General features: G+C 43.7%; 2 protein-coding genes across 4 annotated transcripts; one reads left to right on the top strand and one right to left on the bottom strand.

Annotated features, from left to right (window-relative positions):
- The first annotated feature begins 168 nt into the window (after positions 1–168).
- LOC120651159 (transcription initiation factor IIE subunit alpha-like) lies at positions 169–7,498 on the top strand. Of its 2 annotated transcripts, XM_039928552.1 has the most exons (11): positions 169–380; positions 464–586; positions 902–1,022; positions 2,900–3,031; positions 4,048–4,157; positions 4,230–4,413; positions 5,202–5,393; positions 5,534–5,575; positions 5,729–5,941; positions 6,028–6,214; positions 6,925–7,498. In XM_039928552.1, the coding sequence occupies exons 1-11, from the start codon at positions 355–357 to the stop codon at positions 7,017–7,019; spliced, it is 1,425 nt and encodes a 474-aa protein (XP_039784486.1). In that variant the 5' UTR covers positions 169–354; the 3' UTR covers positions 7,020–7,498. The 2 variants fall into 2 exon arrangements, with proteins under 2 accessions (XP_039784486.1, XP_039784487.1); XM_039928553.1 differs by lacking the exon at positions 5,534–5,575 and having other exon boundaries at positions 171–380.
- A 1,760-nt stretch (positions 7,499–9,258) lies between these two features.
- Positions 9,259–17,662, bottom strand: LOC120651160 (protein PHYTOCHROME-DEPENDENT LATE-FLOWERING-like). 2 transcript variants are annotated; one of them, XM_039928554.1, is made up of 12 exons: positions 17,329–17,625; positions 16,309–16,384; positions 16,159–16,223; positions 15,943–16,020; positions 14,996–15,076; positions 14,413–14,574; positions 13,973–14,071; positions 12,562–13,892; positions 11,533–11,753; positions 11,319–11,446; positions 11,158–11,196; positions 9,259–11,073 (listed from the first exon to the last, which is right to left on the bottom strand). In XM_039928554.1, the coding sequence occupies exons 1-12, from the start codon at positions 17,482–17,484 to the stop codon at positions 9,562–9,564; spliced, it is 3,948 nt and encodes a 1,315-aa protein (XP_039784488.1). In that variant the 5' UTR covers positions 17,485–17,625; the 3' UTR covers positions 9,259–9,561. The 2 variants fall into 2 exon arrangements, with proteins under 2 accessions (XP_039784488.1, XP_039784489.1); XM_039928555.1 differs by having other exon boundaries at positions 9,298–11,073; positions 17,341–17,662.
- Positions 17,663–17,997: the final 335 nt, after the last annotated feature.

Here is a 17,997-nt window from a genome sequence, read left to right on the forward strand (position 1 = left end):
TTGGGAAGTTAATATTGGAGATTAAGAAAAAATAAAAAAAACGAGATGAAAAATCAATTTGTTGGAATAGATTTTTCACCATCAATTTTCTATATTGACCAAAAATGAAAAAAATTAAACTGTCGGAGTTGCTCCCCCCTAACCGTCCTAACTCAACTTATTATTCCCAGGTCTGATCCCAAATCTATGAACACCCACCCCTTCATCTCGTTCCATTGCTCGCCCAACCATCGCTTCGATCCAACCGGCGGCGGCCGGCGGCCAGCGCGATCGGGCACCCTCCCGGCCCGGCGGCCCCCTATGCCCTGAACGCGAAATCCGAAGCCTGACGCGCCGGTTTCGCCATCCGCCACCATGGCCTCCATGGAGCCCTTCAACCGGTGAGCCCCGACCCTGCTCCGTTCTCGTAACCCTAGCCGCAGCCGTACCTGACCTCCGCGGGATCGGGCTCGTTTCGTGGCAGGCTGGTGAGGCTGGCGGCGCGCGCCTTCTACGACGACATATCCATGAAGGGCGACAACCAGCCCAAGACCTCCCGCGGGGATAACCGCGGCATGGCCGTCGTCGTCCTCGACGCGCTCACCAGGTACTACCGAACGATTTCTGCTGAACCGTTTTTGTCTTCTCAGTGGAACTTCCTGTGTGGACACGGGAAGATCGGTTGCAGTACGATTGTTGGATGGTTGCCTTGAACAAATGATTTGCTGCTAGTCTTCTAGTAGTTTGCACGCGCACCCTGCCTTCATGGGCCATCAACACATCACGCCTGCCCGTCCAGTGGCACCACTCTTTGTGCTATCTCTTTTGAATGCTTCATTTGTTGCCTTTGGTGTACGTCTGACTGCCTATTTGATTATCGGGTCTGTTGATTTACACAAAATCTACTCTCCTTCCACCTCAGACGGCAGTGGGTCAGGGAGGAAGATTTGGCTAAAGCGCTGAAGCTCCACTCGAAACAGCTGCGGCGCATTCTCCGCTTCTTTGAAGAGGAGAAACTAGTCACAAGGGATCACAGGAAGGAGGTTGGTTCTATTCATGTGTATTGATCTGTTGTTGCTCTTGCATCACTGTCATTATGACTTTTTGTGGTATAATTGATCAACCTTAACTGCTAGCTAGTGAAATATCCTTGTTGTAATATACTTAAATAGCGTTAAGCTATAAAGAAGATAGTTCAACATTTGTTTGGAGACTTTTAAATGTGACACATAAAGCCTTACCAGGTAACTAGTGTATGTAGGTGGACAGAAATTTCTTAACCTGAAATCCTCCGCAATGAAAGTTGACCACTAGCTGCAGGTTGTGGATAATTGCCGAATATGTATTACAATAAGTATTTAAATAGTTACGTTTCTCTATATCTGAAAGGAAAAAGTCCATTTTTGACCATCCAACTATTGCCCGAGTTTGATTTTGGCCATTGAACTCCAAAACCGGGTATCTGCGACCATCCAACTATCAAAACCGTTCACTTTTGGCCATCCGGCGGTTTTGCAGGGCGGTTTTGCTGATGTGGACGCCACGTGGAGGTGGGGCCCACTTGTCAGTGCTACCCCCACTCTCTCTTTTCCCTGTCTCCCTCTTTCTCTCCTCTCTCATCTCTCTCCTTTCAGACGGCCGGCGGCGGGCGGAGCAGGGACCGGCGGGAGGGCAGCCGGTGAGCCGGCGTCGAGGCCGTTGTGGTGCCGCGCGGCAGCCTGACGCCGGGCAACCGGTGCAAGCGGCGCCGCCAGGAAGTCGCGGCCGCGCACGGTGAGGCGTGAGGGCGAGGGAGCAGCAGGCAGTGGCTGGGCCACGGCGAGCCGTGCAGGGGCAGCGCGGAGCTGGACGGCGGCGAGCCGTAGCAGGGGTGGTAGGGAGTTGGGCGGCGGCGGGCTTGAGCAGCAGCCGGTGCAGGGGCCGCGCGAATCGGGCAGCGGGGACTGCCCGGAGCCGGCACGGCGGCCGAGGCTAGGCGCTGCAGCGAGGCGTGCTCCGCGTCGCAGGCGTGGTCCGCGGCGGCGTGCAGGCGAGCCAGCAGCGGTGCTCGTCCTCGCACCCGCCGCACCTCCCCTGGGCACCACCGCCGCAGCTCCCCTGCCCCGGCGGCCCCCTCTCGCTGCTTCCTCCTTCCTCCCCACCGCCGCCGCACCCCCTGCCCCGGCGGCCCCCACCGCCGCTCCCTCCTTCCTCCCCTACCCCGGCGGCCGCCACCGCCGCTCCCTGCTTCGTCCCCTGCCCCGGCGGCCGCCACCGCCGCTCCCTCCTTCCTCTCCTACCCCGGCGGCCCCCAGCGCCGCTCCCTCCTTCCTCTCCAGCGCCGTTGCTGCAGCAGGGTGGGCCCACAAAGGGCGGCGGCTGCAGCTGCAGCAGGTGGCGCCGGCTGTAGTACGTGGCGGCGGCGCCTGCTGCAACAAGGGGCGGCGGCAGCAGCAGGCAGCACAAGCAGCAGGGGCGGCGGCACTGCTCGAGCAGGGGGCGGCGGCGCGCCGGCGGCAGCAGGCAGCAGGGGGGGCAGTGGCGGCGGCAGCAGCAGGCAGCAGGGGGCCGCCGAGCAGAGGGACCGGGAGAGAGGAGAGAGAGAGGGGGGAGAAAAGAAAGAGAAAGAGGAGAGAGGATGGCTGACAAGTGGGCCCCACCTCCACGTGGCGTCCACGTCAGCGAAACCGCCCTGCAAAACCGCCGGATGGCCAAAAGTGAACGGTTTTGATAGTTGGATGGTCGAAGATACCCGGTTTTGGAGTTCAATGGCCAAAACCAAACTCGGGCAATAGTTGGATGGTCAAAAATGGACTTTTTCCTATCTGAAACATGTCAACAACTATCTTATGGTTTCATATATCTTGATTCCTTTGGTTGTAGTTCCTTGTCTTATTTTCTGATGTTTCTATTTTTTTTTCTTGGAACTCTTTTGCTGCAGTCTGCAAAAGGAGCAAAAGCACATAATGTTGCGGCTGCTGCAGCTTCCAGCGAGGGTCCACCAGTCACTAAGGAGGGAGAGGAAAAAATAAAGATTCACACACATTCATACTGTTGCTTGGATTATGCTCAGGTTAGTTTCCGAAACCAATGCCATTAAGTTATCATCGCTTGTATGGATATGTTTTAATATTAAAAATAACAAGATGATCTATGTTGCCTTTATTCATTTGTAGGAAGTATCTTTTCTTTATATTATATATCACGGTAACACATCCATTTTATTATAGTTCGATTCTGATGATGCTTTCAGATTCCTCTGTTTTGTTTCATCTTTGTGATTGCAAAGAGGGAGAAATTCTATTATTGTTATGTTATGAGTTAATCTTGCTTTCTGTTTGATAACTGTTAGCTTCGGAGGAAAATTTTTGGTGTACATTATGTTGTAATATTTCGCTTTAAAGAAAGCTTCAATTAGTCCTAGTGTACTCTCTTCTGGGTTCTTTTGTGTGAGTGCAAAAGGGATATTAAAGAATCATACATAGATATAACTGTAGAAAAGCTAATGAAGCTTGACATATAAATACTACCGCATAGGGCACCTACTTTAAATTTAAATTTACATCCCCTCATTGCTTGCCATCAAGCAACATGACTCAAGTTTAAGCCATTGATTATGTCAATCAATGTTGAATTAACTGTTTCCGGCCTGTAGTGACACATGGTGAACATCATCTCACCAACTGCTTTCTCAGCTAGAACTCTCTGGAACTTCCTGTTTTAAAAGAACTGTTGACAACCCTCTCTGTTCTTTCAATGGCATGTGAATGGACCTTCTCATCTGTGGATAGCATTGATGACATTAGTATTCTCTTTTGGACATGCGTGCAGGTTATACTGATGACATTTATCTTGTTCTGAAGTTTTCTTAGCTCCCTTGTATTTTGATCAATACAAAAAAAATTATTAGTCATTTGCTCAACTGTATTTATCATTTACATTTTCATTCATTGGTTTACAAGTACTGTCTATGAAGCTTACTATTAATTAAGAATGTTGTGTCCGCATTTGTCTTTATTCTGTTGCTTTTTTTTTATAATAATCCAGTATAGCTTATCGTTGACAGATGTTTACCCTTCCAAAACACAGATTTGTGATGTTGTAAGGTACCGCATTCACCGCATGAAGAAAAAATTGAAGGATGAATTGGACAGCAGAAATACAATTCAACACTACATATGTCCTAGCTGTAATAAAAGGTAGTAGGTGTTGATCTAGTTTGTTCATGCCGGGCAGAAAACTGGGGTGCTCAGTTAACTTCTGATCTGCAGATATTCAGCCTTTGATGCATTGCAATTGGTAAGCTACACGGATGAGTACTTCCATTGTGAAACCTGCAACGGTGAACTGGTTGCAGAGAGTGACAAGCTTGCTTCTGAGGAAATGGGAGATGGCGATGACAATGTTAGAAAGCGTAGGCGTGAGAAATTGAAGGACATGCAACAAAGAATTGAAGTAAGTATTCAACTATGAACTCTTAACATCGAAACTTATATAGAGTCTTAGGAAACAAAAATGTCAGGTGTTTTCAGATTTCCAGCATAACTGCTACCGAGAATATAGGTGGCTGCATAGAGAACCTCAAGAGAAAAGGATTCCAAACTGTTGGCTGACTTTCTTAATGATGCATCAAACTATTCTCTTTCTTTTGCCCTAAGAAATGCTTTTGATTTGGAGAATGTTGCTTACACAGATACGCTTCTTGCTCATCAACGCGCATATATAGCCACACCAATGTAATTATGTAATACTATGCCATATAATTCAAAAAATAGTTTGACCGATACACCTAAAAGTGCTTGGATGAGAAATTCAGAATATTAGTCTCTTGGTCAAATGATTACTGTATTCTCTCTTTTTGGGAAAAGAGTGAATCGTGTTATATATGCAATTTTTTGGTATTGATTGCCATGTGTATTGATACATCTAGGTAAAATGATTACTGTATTCTTTCTCTTTTTGTCAAAAGAATGAATCACGTTATATATGCAACTTTTTGGTAGTGATTTCCATGTATATTGATTGATCATCAACTAGTGTCTCAGCATCTTGGTTATCTTACTTTAGGAGCAAATTGATTACTGTATATTGATGCAACTTTAGAATCTTGATTTTCCATGTATATTGATTCTCTCTTTTTGGGAAAAGAATAAATCACGTTATATATGCAACTTTTTGGTAGTGATTTCCATGTATATTGATACATCAACTAGTGTTTCAGAATCTTGGTTATCTTACTTTAGGAGCAATTGAAGCCATTGGTGGCACAACTTGAAAGAGTGAAGAATCTACCTGCTCCTGAGTTTGGGAGTCTGCAGACATGGGAAAGAGCAAATATTGGTGCTTTTGCAAATGGTGACCCTAGTGCAGCTGATTCATCTAGGAACTCACAAGGGCAGTATGGTACGCCAATGCCTTACATGGGTGAGACAATGGTAGGACTAACCTATACTATGAATGCTACTTTGTCTTCTTGGTTAAGTAATATGAACATACATAATTAAGTTAGACCTGGATCCTTTTCAATATCCTATTGAATTTCTCGATCATTTTAGTCCATCCGTCATTTGCACAGATAAAACTTACAGAGCTGAATCAGTTCACAGTTGTACCTTTGGTGAGTGCTGTTATGACGTCTTCATCAAAATTTTCTCATGAGTGCATTTATGTTGTTTATGTGGTTAACATGGAGTCCCATGCAGATGCTAGCCTGTGTAGTTGTTGCACTTTACAGGCATTCCTTTGCTTGATCGATCAGATAAACTTTCAGGTTGAAGTTGTAGTTGATGGTGAGAAAGAAGCTGGTACTGAATCGGGAAAAAATGGTTCGGACATGAAAGTCTTACCTCCATGGATGATCAAAGATGGCATGAATCTTACAAAGGAACAAAGAGGAGAGACCAGCAAGGAATCAAAATTTGATGAAAAATCAGAAGCCAAGGATGACAAAAAACAGGACTCGAAAGATGATCAAATTATACAGGTAAGCTTGGCAATGAACATAAACTGGATTATGCTGCAAAGAATGCACTACTACAAAATGTTTATATTAATTAATTTTTATCTTAGGAGGAATACATAAAGGCTTATTATGAGGCCTTGAGGAAAAAGCAGGAAGCGGAAGAAGCAAAGAGGAGAATGCAGCAAGAAGGTGAGACTTTTGTCTCTGATTCTCAATCTGAACGCCAGGTGGGCAAGAAATACAAGCGGGAGGATGAAGATGAAGGTATTGAATGGGAAGAGCAGCAACCTACAGGTATCTTTTAGTTATTCATGTTTGTCCGCTTTAATCATTTAATTTATCTATATATCAATGCTTATAGAAACTAGGAATAGTAAAATCTGAGTCCTTCATATATATTTTTCTAGCCTATGTTCAAACTAGACCTGAATTAGTGTCTACCAAATAATGAATTGATTCTAGTGCACATGGAGACCCATGTCTCTTAAGTAGAACATGGTACTGCCACCAATTGGAAAAATATCTGACTAGCCTTTTTCACTATTCCTCAAATAAAATTCCCACATGTATTCAGGCATTTTTTTCTTTGTTTCTACCTATTATAAACCTCGTTTAACGACTGCTCTAATCCACAATTAAGACATGTTTTCTCATAGCTACTGATCAATCCACACGTGTCTGTGACATCAATCATCTGTTACAAATAATTTTTGAAGCGTAGCAAGGTCATATCATTAGCTACACTAATCATGACCTTTAACTGACTATCTTAGTATTTTTAAGCTGACACTGTTCAGCTGTTGGCTCTTGGGTAAGTCCATGACTGGGCTTTATGGATGCCTAACTTGGAAATTAAAACTATTTTTAACCTTTGGAATTTTTTAAAGTTTTATCATTTGTTTCAGTCAAAGAACAACAATGTGTGGTGTCAATCCCCAACTACGCAGTTAATGTAGTTGATGTTGCATCCAACTGTTGTGCTTAATCTGATTAAAATTGTGTAGGGAATGCAACCGAGCAATACAAATTGGCAGATTTAAATGCGGAGGCTCAAGAATCTGGTGATGATGAAGATGAAGTTGAGTGGGAAGATGGTTAATACTTGCCGGTGGCCCCCAGCTCCCTCCGGGATTTTGTTGAAATAGTTCAATCCCAGCACGTGACCGATGGGGGATCTTCTGTGGATATTCTCTGCGGATTACACAGCAAAGAAAAATGTTGACAGCACTGCACTAATGAGTTTGATTCTGTTGCGCTTAATGATGAAAAACTTGTTCAAGTGAAAGGCCAGCTCCTATGGATTTTCAGTTGAAGGATGTGCAAAATATATTCCTATATTCGAGGAGGAAATGAACATTTTTTCCCTGTAATTCTGAAGAGCTGCGAACTATTATTTTGTGGATGATTTTACATGCCAGCAAAAGAAATTACAAAGTTCTGAGAGTTAAATGGGCAGATGCAGATCCAAATTCTAAACTGTGCTTCATTACGCTGCGTCCTACCATCGAAGAATCATAACAGATTGAACATAAGTTGTGTTAACTACTTTATTAAGAGTAAAATATTATTCTATACCTATTTCTAAAGTGAGTAAGGTTTTCACCTAATTTTATTTTTTGATTTAGTCCATCTAAATTTTTTACTTGGTGGCATTGACAGGTGTGTTTTAGTTCATCTCGTTCACGTCTGTCATCTAGTCCCTCCAGTCAGAGTTTGTCACGAGTTATTTGGTTATCATGTACACGGGATAAAACAAGGCATGATATACCCAAGGGGCTCAATATATATATCAAATGTTGTAGCTCTTCGGCTAAACCTTACTAGCAGGACCATTAATTGATCTGGCACTCGGCCCCATAGCCATGGAGCAACTCGAGAGTCGAGATCTACGTGGGCGATCGGCAACGACAAGTACGAAACTCGCCGAGTCACCTGCTGTGTCCTCATCGTGTAGGCAGGACTGCGTGCAGGACATAAACCTCTTCAGACTTTGTGCAAAAAGCGAAGCAATGACCCAGTTAGGCCGGATGACGGAACTGTTTGACAGCGGCCTGTCTATGACGGCATAGGCATAATTCACAAGCAGCTAGCTCACATCTGCCCGCTCGTCGTCGAGCTGCCACTGTAATTTATTTGTACCACCCGTACGTGCACCCCCAATTAAGCTGCTCTAGACGCTCGGTGTGAACCCGGCAGATCCGTTGCCTGCTTGGTGGTTGCCGTCGGCTAGGTCCATGATGGCCGGCAAGAGGGAGACTAGCCTGCGCAAAGGTGCTCTTCATGGACGACATCGATGCCATCGCCCCCAACCGCGGTAAGAACCATGGCAAGTGGAGTGCACATGGTCTCGCAGTCGCAGCTACTCACGCTCATGGATGGGCTCTGGATAGGGTGGTAAAGGGTCTAAAATTTTAAACTAGAAAATTTAAGGGCTGGGTCTTAAAAGAGCCGGGCTCAAATTTTATATAATTTTGAGCTAAATAATTTAAAAGTTTTATTGGGCTGTGAAAAAACCACTAGGGTCATGGTCCATTACCACCCCTAGCTCTGGACGCGCGCTTAGGCCGTGGTCCTGGTGCTGGTGGTGAGTTAAGTGCTTCCTGTGCCGGCTGAAGAATGAAGATACCAATGCACAATGGCTACAGTCCATGACGAGAGAGAGGTGCGACGAACGGATGAAGGCCGGAATTGATGGATCGGAAGTGGGCAAACTACCAAAGTGGCTGTAAGACGGGTGGGGTGGGTCTTGGCTGTCAGCTGCGTGTTTGACTTTGGATGAGTTATAGAATATAAGCCAACAAGAAAGAAAGATAAAATTATCTCAATGAAAGAGAGATGAGAGACGTGCAAACGTCGAGGAGCTTAGCGCCTATCGACATGCAACATTAACAAAATTGAAAGAGGTAGGGGATTCAGAGAGGATCAACTAGTTATTTTTTTCTCGATCACTTAATTTAACTAGCTAAGGAGTTTCAAATTTCTTCAGGAAAGTGTGATCAAGAATGCGTGCGTATTTATGGTGAGAGGCGCAGGGTCAGATTCAATTAGCAATTTCAAGATATATAATCCAAATATTATTTTATAAACTTCAGTAGCAATAAATAAGTACCTTTTATGCTTTATTGTTTTTCTCATATAGCGATCCACGAGCATATGCCTTCGTCCACGACTCGATCACATAGATCTCTACAAATTAACGCACCGATAGCTATATATATTTGGTACTTATACAATTTTACCCGTTGGAACGCACCGACATATTTACCTAGTCCGCTAAAAAAAAGAGTAAAATATTATTAGTAATCTGCACATTTGCATAATCTCAAGACACTACAAGATAAGAAACTTAGTGCCGATCTTATTAATAAGCACAATGGTTACATGGAAGTTCCACAATTCTGATCATTTAATTTAAACGTGAAAAGAGATCTATCCAATGGAACAATGCTTGCTCCCAGCTACGGATTACCGAGATCCTACACACACCGTTCCTACTAACTACAATCTACAACATCAAAATCCAAGCATAAGCTGCTGTTCCGCAAGTAGCTATAACTTACAATACACCCCATTTACCACAACAAACAAGAAACCTTCCTTTATTGTATTGGCCAAAGAAGAGAACCAAGTAGTTCCAGTTACTACATGCTACCAGGACCTCCCTTATTTGCGCCTTGCAGCTGCTCCATTGGTGAGTTAGCGATGCTGTTGACAGACCCATGGGTCTGTGAGCTCAACTGCGGGCTTGGGGGTGGGCCTGGAGTGGCTACCGGGTTCGCCGTGTTATTGCTCATTTGCTGCAGAGTTCCTGAGCTCAACTGGGGGCTCATTGCAGCATGTTGACCCATTTGCTGCGGGCTTATCTGCTGCTGCTGCATCATCATTGACTGCTGCGAGCCAGCAGGTGAGCCCACCTGCGCCTGCTGTAACGGAGATCCCATTTGTTGTTGTTGCTGCTGCTGCAGCTGCTGCTGCTGGTGCTGCAGCTGTTGTAGCTGCTGCTGCTGCTGTTGTATTTGCTGCAGTTGCTGCTGCTGCTGTGGGTTCTGTTGGAGCTGTTGCTGTGGGTTCTGTTGGAGCTGCTGCTGCTGCTGCTGCTGCTGCAACTGCTGCTGGAGCTGCATTTGCTGTTGGGGGTTCAGCTGAAAGTTACCTCCTGGCATCTTCGGAGGGCCCATAGAAGACATCATGGCCCGCTGCAGGGGGCTGAGGTTGCTTCTATTTAGCGGATGGCCCATCATGGACAAGCCGGCTGAACTAGGAAGGATTGGAGAGCTGCTTCCAGGCATTCCAACCATTCCAGTCTGCGGATACATGCCTGCTGCCCTTTGCTGTGCCAACCCCATACGCATCTTTGCAAGAGCAGCAGGGTTCATAGCTGACCGAAGTCCAGCTGCGGAAAGGTTGGATGCCATGCCCATATTCATTTGATTGGAACTGTTGCCTAAGCCTGACATCGATCCCATGGGGGAGGATATTGGCCGCACATTGCCCATTCCCATAACGTTTCCTAGGCCACCTATACCGACGACATTGTTAACCATATTGCCCATGTTCATGGCTGAACCAAGCCCCATCATCACTTTCCTAGACATAGGTTGTTGCTGTTGTGCCTGCTGCTGTAGCATCTGAAGCTGCAAGGAAGTTGGAGTAGACTTATTGTTTCCCATCTGATTTCCCATTGGGAGATTTGAGCCAGGTGCCAACATCTGAGATAACGGGCTTGTTGGTAGAAGTTGAGGTCTCTGCATCTGGTTGAGTGGAAGAGATGATGGTTGCTGCATCTGTGCTTGGGCATTTTGCTGCAGTGGTTGCTGCTGGGTCTGTTGCTGCTGTGACTGCTGAACCAAATTTTGGTCAAGTTGCTGGCTCCTCGGAGGCATGGTTGCCCCTTGCATATACCCTTGCTGCATTGCTAGAACCTGGTTGCTATTTGCCGATGAAAGCATCCTGTTGACAGGAAGCTGCTGCATTGGTGCTCCAGGTGCCACATTTGCATGGGCTGCAGCATTAAGTTGCTGGCTTACACCCCCCTCTTGCTTCACATCACTTGCTAAGTTATCTGGTAAAATTCCTGATAGTGTATTGAGGTTAGCAGGAGGGGTGCCACGCGCAACTTTATCGTCAGCTTTAGAATGCCCATCTTGCAACATCTAGGGTTTGTTCATGGAGAGGCCGAAAATCAGAACATTAACATGGCACCTTACTATTCAAGTCTTTAGGTTAATTGGACTTACCAGGGGAATAAGCTGCTCTGCCAGCAAGTCAGCACAGTACTGCCAGATATAAAACAATTGAAAGTTAGGACAGAAGTATGACAACTGATTAGTATGACCTAGTGTTTCAGGGACTTTATGCTATTAAGGCAATAGTCAAAACATGAGACATAACAACAAACCTTCGTCGGTAATATGAATACACAATCATATGAATTTGGACCATCAAAATCTTCTAGATCTCCATATTGCATTCTTACAGTTTCATCAGGCATTTCCTTGAAAACAACCTGGAATGGCCTTGGATGACCTGTGACAATGTAAATCAGACTAACTGGAGGTGCTGTGGTTTTTCTTCACTGGAGATCTTTTTAGTAAAATGTCTGTAAAACATACCTTGGTACATGCGGTTCGAGCTCACAAAATTTATTACCCTAGTCTTGCACGTGTTTATTGTTCCACTAATCATAGAATTACAAAGAGGTCTTATTGTATCTATATAATCCTCGGTGTGGAAACAATTGGAGAGACATCTGGCGACATCTTGGCTTGCATTGATCATGGGTTTCCTTTGAGGTATCTTATCAACCTTGTTCTTCTTACTGTGAAGCTGGTACCTGAAGCAGATTACAAAACCAATTATAACTATATGAAAAGAAATTACTATCACAATGCAATGGCCAAGAGAGAAACATTTCAAATCATCCACCATGACCAAATATCAGTGTCAGCTACTTTATAATAAGATCTATATTGAATAAAAAACTTATATGCATCACTAGGTTTCAGCTCTAGCTTACTGTAACTTGATTGGGACTAAAAGACTTTGTTGTTGTAGACTTTGATTCACAAAGTGCTATATATTCAAAACATATATACAAAATGACAGATCAAATTGACTATAATCCACACTCATAATAACAGATGAAATCTCAGGTAAATGAGATTTAGTACTAAAAAATAAGACTTGCAAAGCTTTGTCCAGTTTTTTTTCTTTATTTCGTTGAGAAACTCCAGTAAAAGGAAGGTGCTTTACTTCTTTACTGCATACTCCCTTTGTTTCTTGAATATACGACATATAAGCCGATTCTTTCATTTTTGAACTAACTAGCATGTCCTAAATGGCTAAATGCCATATATTTAAGAACGGAGATAATATTTTGTTAGGTAGTTACTTAGGTTAAAATGATGATAATTTAAGTAAAAACATGAAGGAGTTTATTTGCACATTCTAGGTTGATACTTCTTTTGTGGCCAGCGGAAGTGATAGAATTGGATGTCAACTCTAAAATATCCTATATGTCAAATTCACATAGTGCAACTCCAAACTTTCTACAAAGTGCCTCCTGTAACAGACTTCCAAAGAAATGTAGGATAGAAGGAAAACACAAAAAATGTTAGCAGATATTAAATATTATGCCATACCGATGGGAAAGACTATCAATTTTCGCAAATTTATCCAGGATTGCTTGGTCTCCCATAGGTGTGGTCCCAATTGATGGGCTGCTAGCATTTAGTGGAGCGTGCATATTTGAAACACTGGCTGGAGACCCAACAGCACTAACAGGTGGTTGAGTTTTGGGGACAGAATTTGTTTTTCTTTTTGAAGGAGCAACAGCATGTTGCTGTATTCTGTGCATAGAATCACTAGGGCTGGAAGCTACAGAAGGGTATCCAACTGCAGCATTGGAATTTGCAGCAAATTTATCTTTCTGTGCCCCAATTACAGCCGATGTCACAGCAGGACCAAACTGACCACCCATTGAACTGCTTGATATCTCTCCTGATTTAGAAGATACTGGAGACTGCACCATTGGCCCAGAAGGGGCACGAGAGCTAGGTGCTAACTTTCTTCTCTGAATTATTTCTTCTTTTTTCAAGTCCTTCTCAGCTGCAAACCGAGTATTCTGCCACTGTGCCATGTTTGGAAGATTATTTCTTGGCGTTGATTGCTGTGATAAATGCTGGGCCTGGGGTTGCTGTTGATCCAGCACAGAATTTTCAGGTGCCATAGACTGCAATGCGTCTTTTGACCTATCAGTACCATCCATCTGCTCTTGCTTGGCACCGGGTCTCAAACCTTGCTGATTGAAATAGAAAGAAGATCCTGAATCTTGCATGTTGTTCATCACCGAAGGAGGATATCTCTGACCACTCAATGAAGAAGCATATTGCATCCCCTTGAAATCTAATTGTGGATGCAATTGTGGGTTCTTCCATTGCATCTCCTGCCCACCAAGGGTTTGAGGCCTTATGTGCTGCTGCTGTGCATCATCAATACCACCACTTGGCTTTATTCTCTTAGGATCTTGAAGCGGAGCATCTTGCATTTCCCTCTTCACAGATAGAAGGCCACTGGCAGTAGCAGAGTCATTGTAACCCATCATGCTCTGAGGAGACGAAATGCTTGAATTGATTCCAGAAAAATTGGCAGGTGATCCTGCCACACGATCACTACCAACAGCTGAATAACTTACAGTTTGCTGTATACCAGATTGGGACATCAGCATTCTGGCAGCATCTTGTGAACAATTATTCGGTCTAAGTTGCTGAGAACCCCCCGAAATATTTTGGACAGTAATGTTATCAACAACCTGGTGAGCTGCATTACCACCTGTGATGCCCATCTCATCTGCTTTGGTATTATCAGGTAACCTATCAATGCAAACCTTTTTACCATGAGACATGTTACTGGATGTAACAACAACTTCAGGATTTTGCCTCAGCCTCCTCTTTTTTCCAATACCAAGGTTCAACTGCAAGAAACGCAAGAGGCTTAGTTTGCATCAAGATATACCTACCATGGTAGCATTTTCTGTTCAGCATGCATACACACCTTATAAGGAATAGGATCCTGACAAAGTCGATCCAGTTTTGGAGTAGGGTCTAAGCAAAGCTCTGGTTGTAGGGCTCTCACGATTCGAGCCTCAGCTTCCTAGAGAAACACGTATAGCATGAGTCTGTATAGTTCAGCAAAATCAATCACATGAACTCAGGTCCCCCTATTTCAGCAAAAGTTAATTTAGATATCCAACCATGCATGTATTTCACATTTAATTTGCTTTATCATGCTATCCTCCAGTGTTACAATCAGTTGTTGAAGAACTATCTTTACAATTACTAGGTATTAGCTACTCAAATGACAAATTTCATTCGATACATTCTTAGATAAACAAATGCTTAAAGATATTAGAGTAAAAAAAACTGGGAGCAGAGATGCTAAAATGAGCCCTGTTGAAAGTCAGACTAACAGAATGTTACCACAACAATACTAACCACAAAATCCCTGTAACTCCACGAATCATCAGATAGCAGCGTAATGTCCTTTACAACATTCTCAAAGGTCATTCGTAGCCGTACTTTATTCACGATAGGTAGTCCTAGCTGAGCAGATGATGCAGGAACTTGATTGGATACATGCTTCCGGTAGTCACGTATCTAGAAAGAATTCTCATTACTTCTATTGTTTAGGTAATACAAATATACAATAGAAAGATAAGGCATAGGACAATGAATTACTGCTAAAGAACCAATGGCTTCTTTATCAATAGGGTCACATGATGCTTCACAGTAATGCATAATGATTGTTTTGAGAAGTTGTTAGGGATAAGATTTTACTGGTAGGTTGGTACAACATAGTGTTTGCAATACAGCTAGCCAAACTTACAGTTTTCCTTTGAAAGAAATGATTTCTCCCCTATAGGGTAAACATTCGGTGCCGAATTTGTTACTGTTTTTTGAATCATGTATCAGAGAGAAATCAAACACGACTTAAGAGAATAAAATCCTAAAAGTTTTACCATGTTGTTCAATAACATTGCTAGCATACCATTTTTTAAGTGTGATAAAAACAACTCACCTCACAAACAACTGATCCATTATAGTACTTGCTTGGTATCTCATCAAGAATATCGCCAGGCAGCCTCCCAGCTTCAATAGCCTGCAGATCATGAGGAAACTCATGTAACTGTAATTAGAGTCGTATATCGCAGTTAACATGTTATTATTTTTAGCTAGCTAATAGGATAAACCTGGTCAAATCAGTTGGGAGAGGGAGATTGACAAAAACAAAGCAGAAAATAATTGGCTTGTACACAAAAGAGTCATCGCACTTTTGAGGAACATTGCCACTCATAATATGGTAGTATATGCAAAATGATCATCCATAGCAAACTTGAACTGCAGGATGCTTAGGTAAAAAAACTACAGGATCACAACAGTGTTGCAGTCACGTTCTTGTAGGCAAACAAAACTTTATCACCATGTAACAGGTGCTGATATGAAAACTGTCTTGAAACATTCTTCGGGGGTTTTTGGATGGGACTCAACATTCTTGGTTGAGAGCGACAAAGGAAGAGTCTTTACTTTACCATACACTATAGGATATTGATACATTTGTTTTTTTGAATCTAATTTAGAACTTCACACCAATCTGAAAATATTTTCAAGTTTGCATTGACACTTCGATGCAAAAATGGTACAGAAATTTTCCCATCCGGAATTGGAATGAGTATATTAGAACAAAATCTCATCTGTATCTTAAAATCACCTGAGATTTTGTATCGGAGTGATTGACATAAATATTGCCCCAATTCTACCAGCATTGCAATGTACAAGAATTCTTATGTCAAGCATATTCAAATCCGTGTTTGCCTTAAGGATTAAGTATATGTATTTTGAATCCAATTGGTCCATTTTCACCACTAATTTGGCTCTAAATTCAGCCACAAGATTGAAGAAACTGTGGGCATGGCGTTAGAGTACAAAACTAACAAGAAACTTGCAAGCAAGTTGTACCATACTCACCAAGAATAATTTTTCTGATGCTCTATCATAGGGATGCAGTGTTTTGCCATCCTGAATTGAGGTCTGGCTGGGATCCATCTGAAGATATATATATATATATATGTATTTATGTCAGGAACATATTTATAGTAGAGTGTTTCTCTCAAATTCCTGGAAAACAATGCCAACAAGAGTAGTTACGAAATTCACTACATAAATTTCCAGAAGAGAACTCACAGAGGCTGACTTTGAAATGAGATAACCTCTGTCATAGAGGCTGAAGGTGAAAGAAACTTCATGCTCTGCAATATGACATTGAATGCTTAATATGAAGCATAAATACTAAAATTGGTCCAAAAAAATATTTTTTTCAACTCCTCGAAGTACCTGGCAAGATTTCCCTGGAGCACACTGGTGAAATTTTGATGCCATTGACATCTTTTGCTCTCTCAACAAAGCCATACTGCATAAAGAGATTAAATGAGCATTCCATCATAGGAAAACCAAGTTATTATGAAGAAAAGAACATTACAAGTAAAAATCAAATTTAGAGACGCAAAAACAGAGAGAGAATCAAACGAAGTACATTAAAAAAGCTAAATAAATCCTTCACTGAACAATTTTTGGGTTAAAAACAAAGATCTGGCAATGACATTTTGACCCTCTACTATCCACTTGAAATCTAACACCAAGGTATAATTACCAAAGCAAACACTTGTTGATTTCACCTTGCTATACCACGAAGGTATATATATTTACCAAAGCCAACACTTGTTAATTTCACCTTGCTATACCACGAAAGGAGAACCTAAATCGTATGGCTTGGCTCCCAATTACATACTATTCAAACACTACAGCAACAATCCATGTGAGCTAAATGACAATCAGAGCAAGGGTAAATACAAGATAAGCAATTATTAGGGTATTTCATTTCATCACAAGATAATTACTTCTCTGATCCATACTAGAGTTGGAGCAGCCCAAATTCCTTCCCTCTAAATACAGTTGCCCATAACCCAATTGACGCACATACGCCCCCCCCCCCCCCCCCCCCCCCCCCGCTCCTCAAACCGAGCAGAGTTCGATCTGCAACGAAGAGCACAAAGCCCAAAATTCAATTGAATATCCAATCGGTTCAAAGGACTTGAGCATTCCGAACGACAACGCGGTTGGGCGTCGAACAGAAGCTTTCGAATCGAAATCACTGGAAAGATGCGACCTTCTTGTAAATCAATGAAAATTCTCGGGACGAAACATCAAGCCCCAAACAAAAAAAAACTCGATTTTTCATCAGTTCGGCACATAAAGCTCCCGTCTTTACGCGTCCAGATCCCCACCCCCGCCGTTGCCACCCAGACCATCTCGCAGCGGGGCAGAAACCCAAGGCCGCAAAGAGACAGAAAGTACCGAGTGCCCCACCTCGCGTCTGGAATCGGACACGGACCCCTCCGCCTCGACCGCGGCCGGCTTTTCCGCCTGCGCCTGCGCCGGCGCCGCGGACGCCGAGCGCGCGGCCGGGTGCCCGCGGACGCCGACCTTGGACAGTTTGAAAGAGATCCCCATCCCCGCGGGGGTCGCCGCCCTGCGGCGACGACCTAGGCTTCCTCACACGCAACTCGCCGCCGCCTGTCTCGCCGCCGATGAGCTCGTGCGAGCGAGGGGGTCAGGGAGGAGAGGGGGGGAGAGGGACGGAGGAGGTGTAATGAGGTGAGCTCGGTGTACGGGGACGCAGTTGTATTGCTCTGGGCAAGGAGGGCACCTGTCGCTGACATGTAGGGTCAAGACCCAAGAGACGTGGTCCTTGGCGGCAGCCTCAACTGGTGCTGGGCCGGAGTTGTGGGCTGGGTTAAGTCAGTGGATGGGGCCTCGCGCTTGCGTTCAAGGTGGGCAAGGGACTTGTATAAAGAAGATGGTGTGTGCGCTAAAAAAAACTTGTATAAAGATGGTAACAAGTAGAAAATATTAAATCCGATGGGTGCTGATACGGGCCTAAGCTTACGGATGCGGGCATGGGTCTAAACCCGGTGGATATTTGCTCACGGGTATCAAATACTGATATCCGCACTCGCAAACTCG

Source organism: Panicum virgatum, chromosome 9K (assembly GCF_016808335.1).
Source record: "Panicum virgatum strain AP13 chromosome 9K, P.virgatum_v5, whole genome shotgun sequence".
NCBI classification, from domain to species: domain Eukaryota; kingdom Viridiplantae; phylum Streptophyta; class Magnoliopsida; order Poales; family Poaceae; genus Panicum; species Panicum virgatum.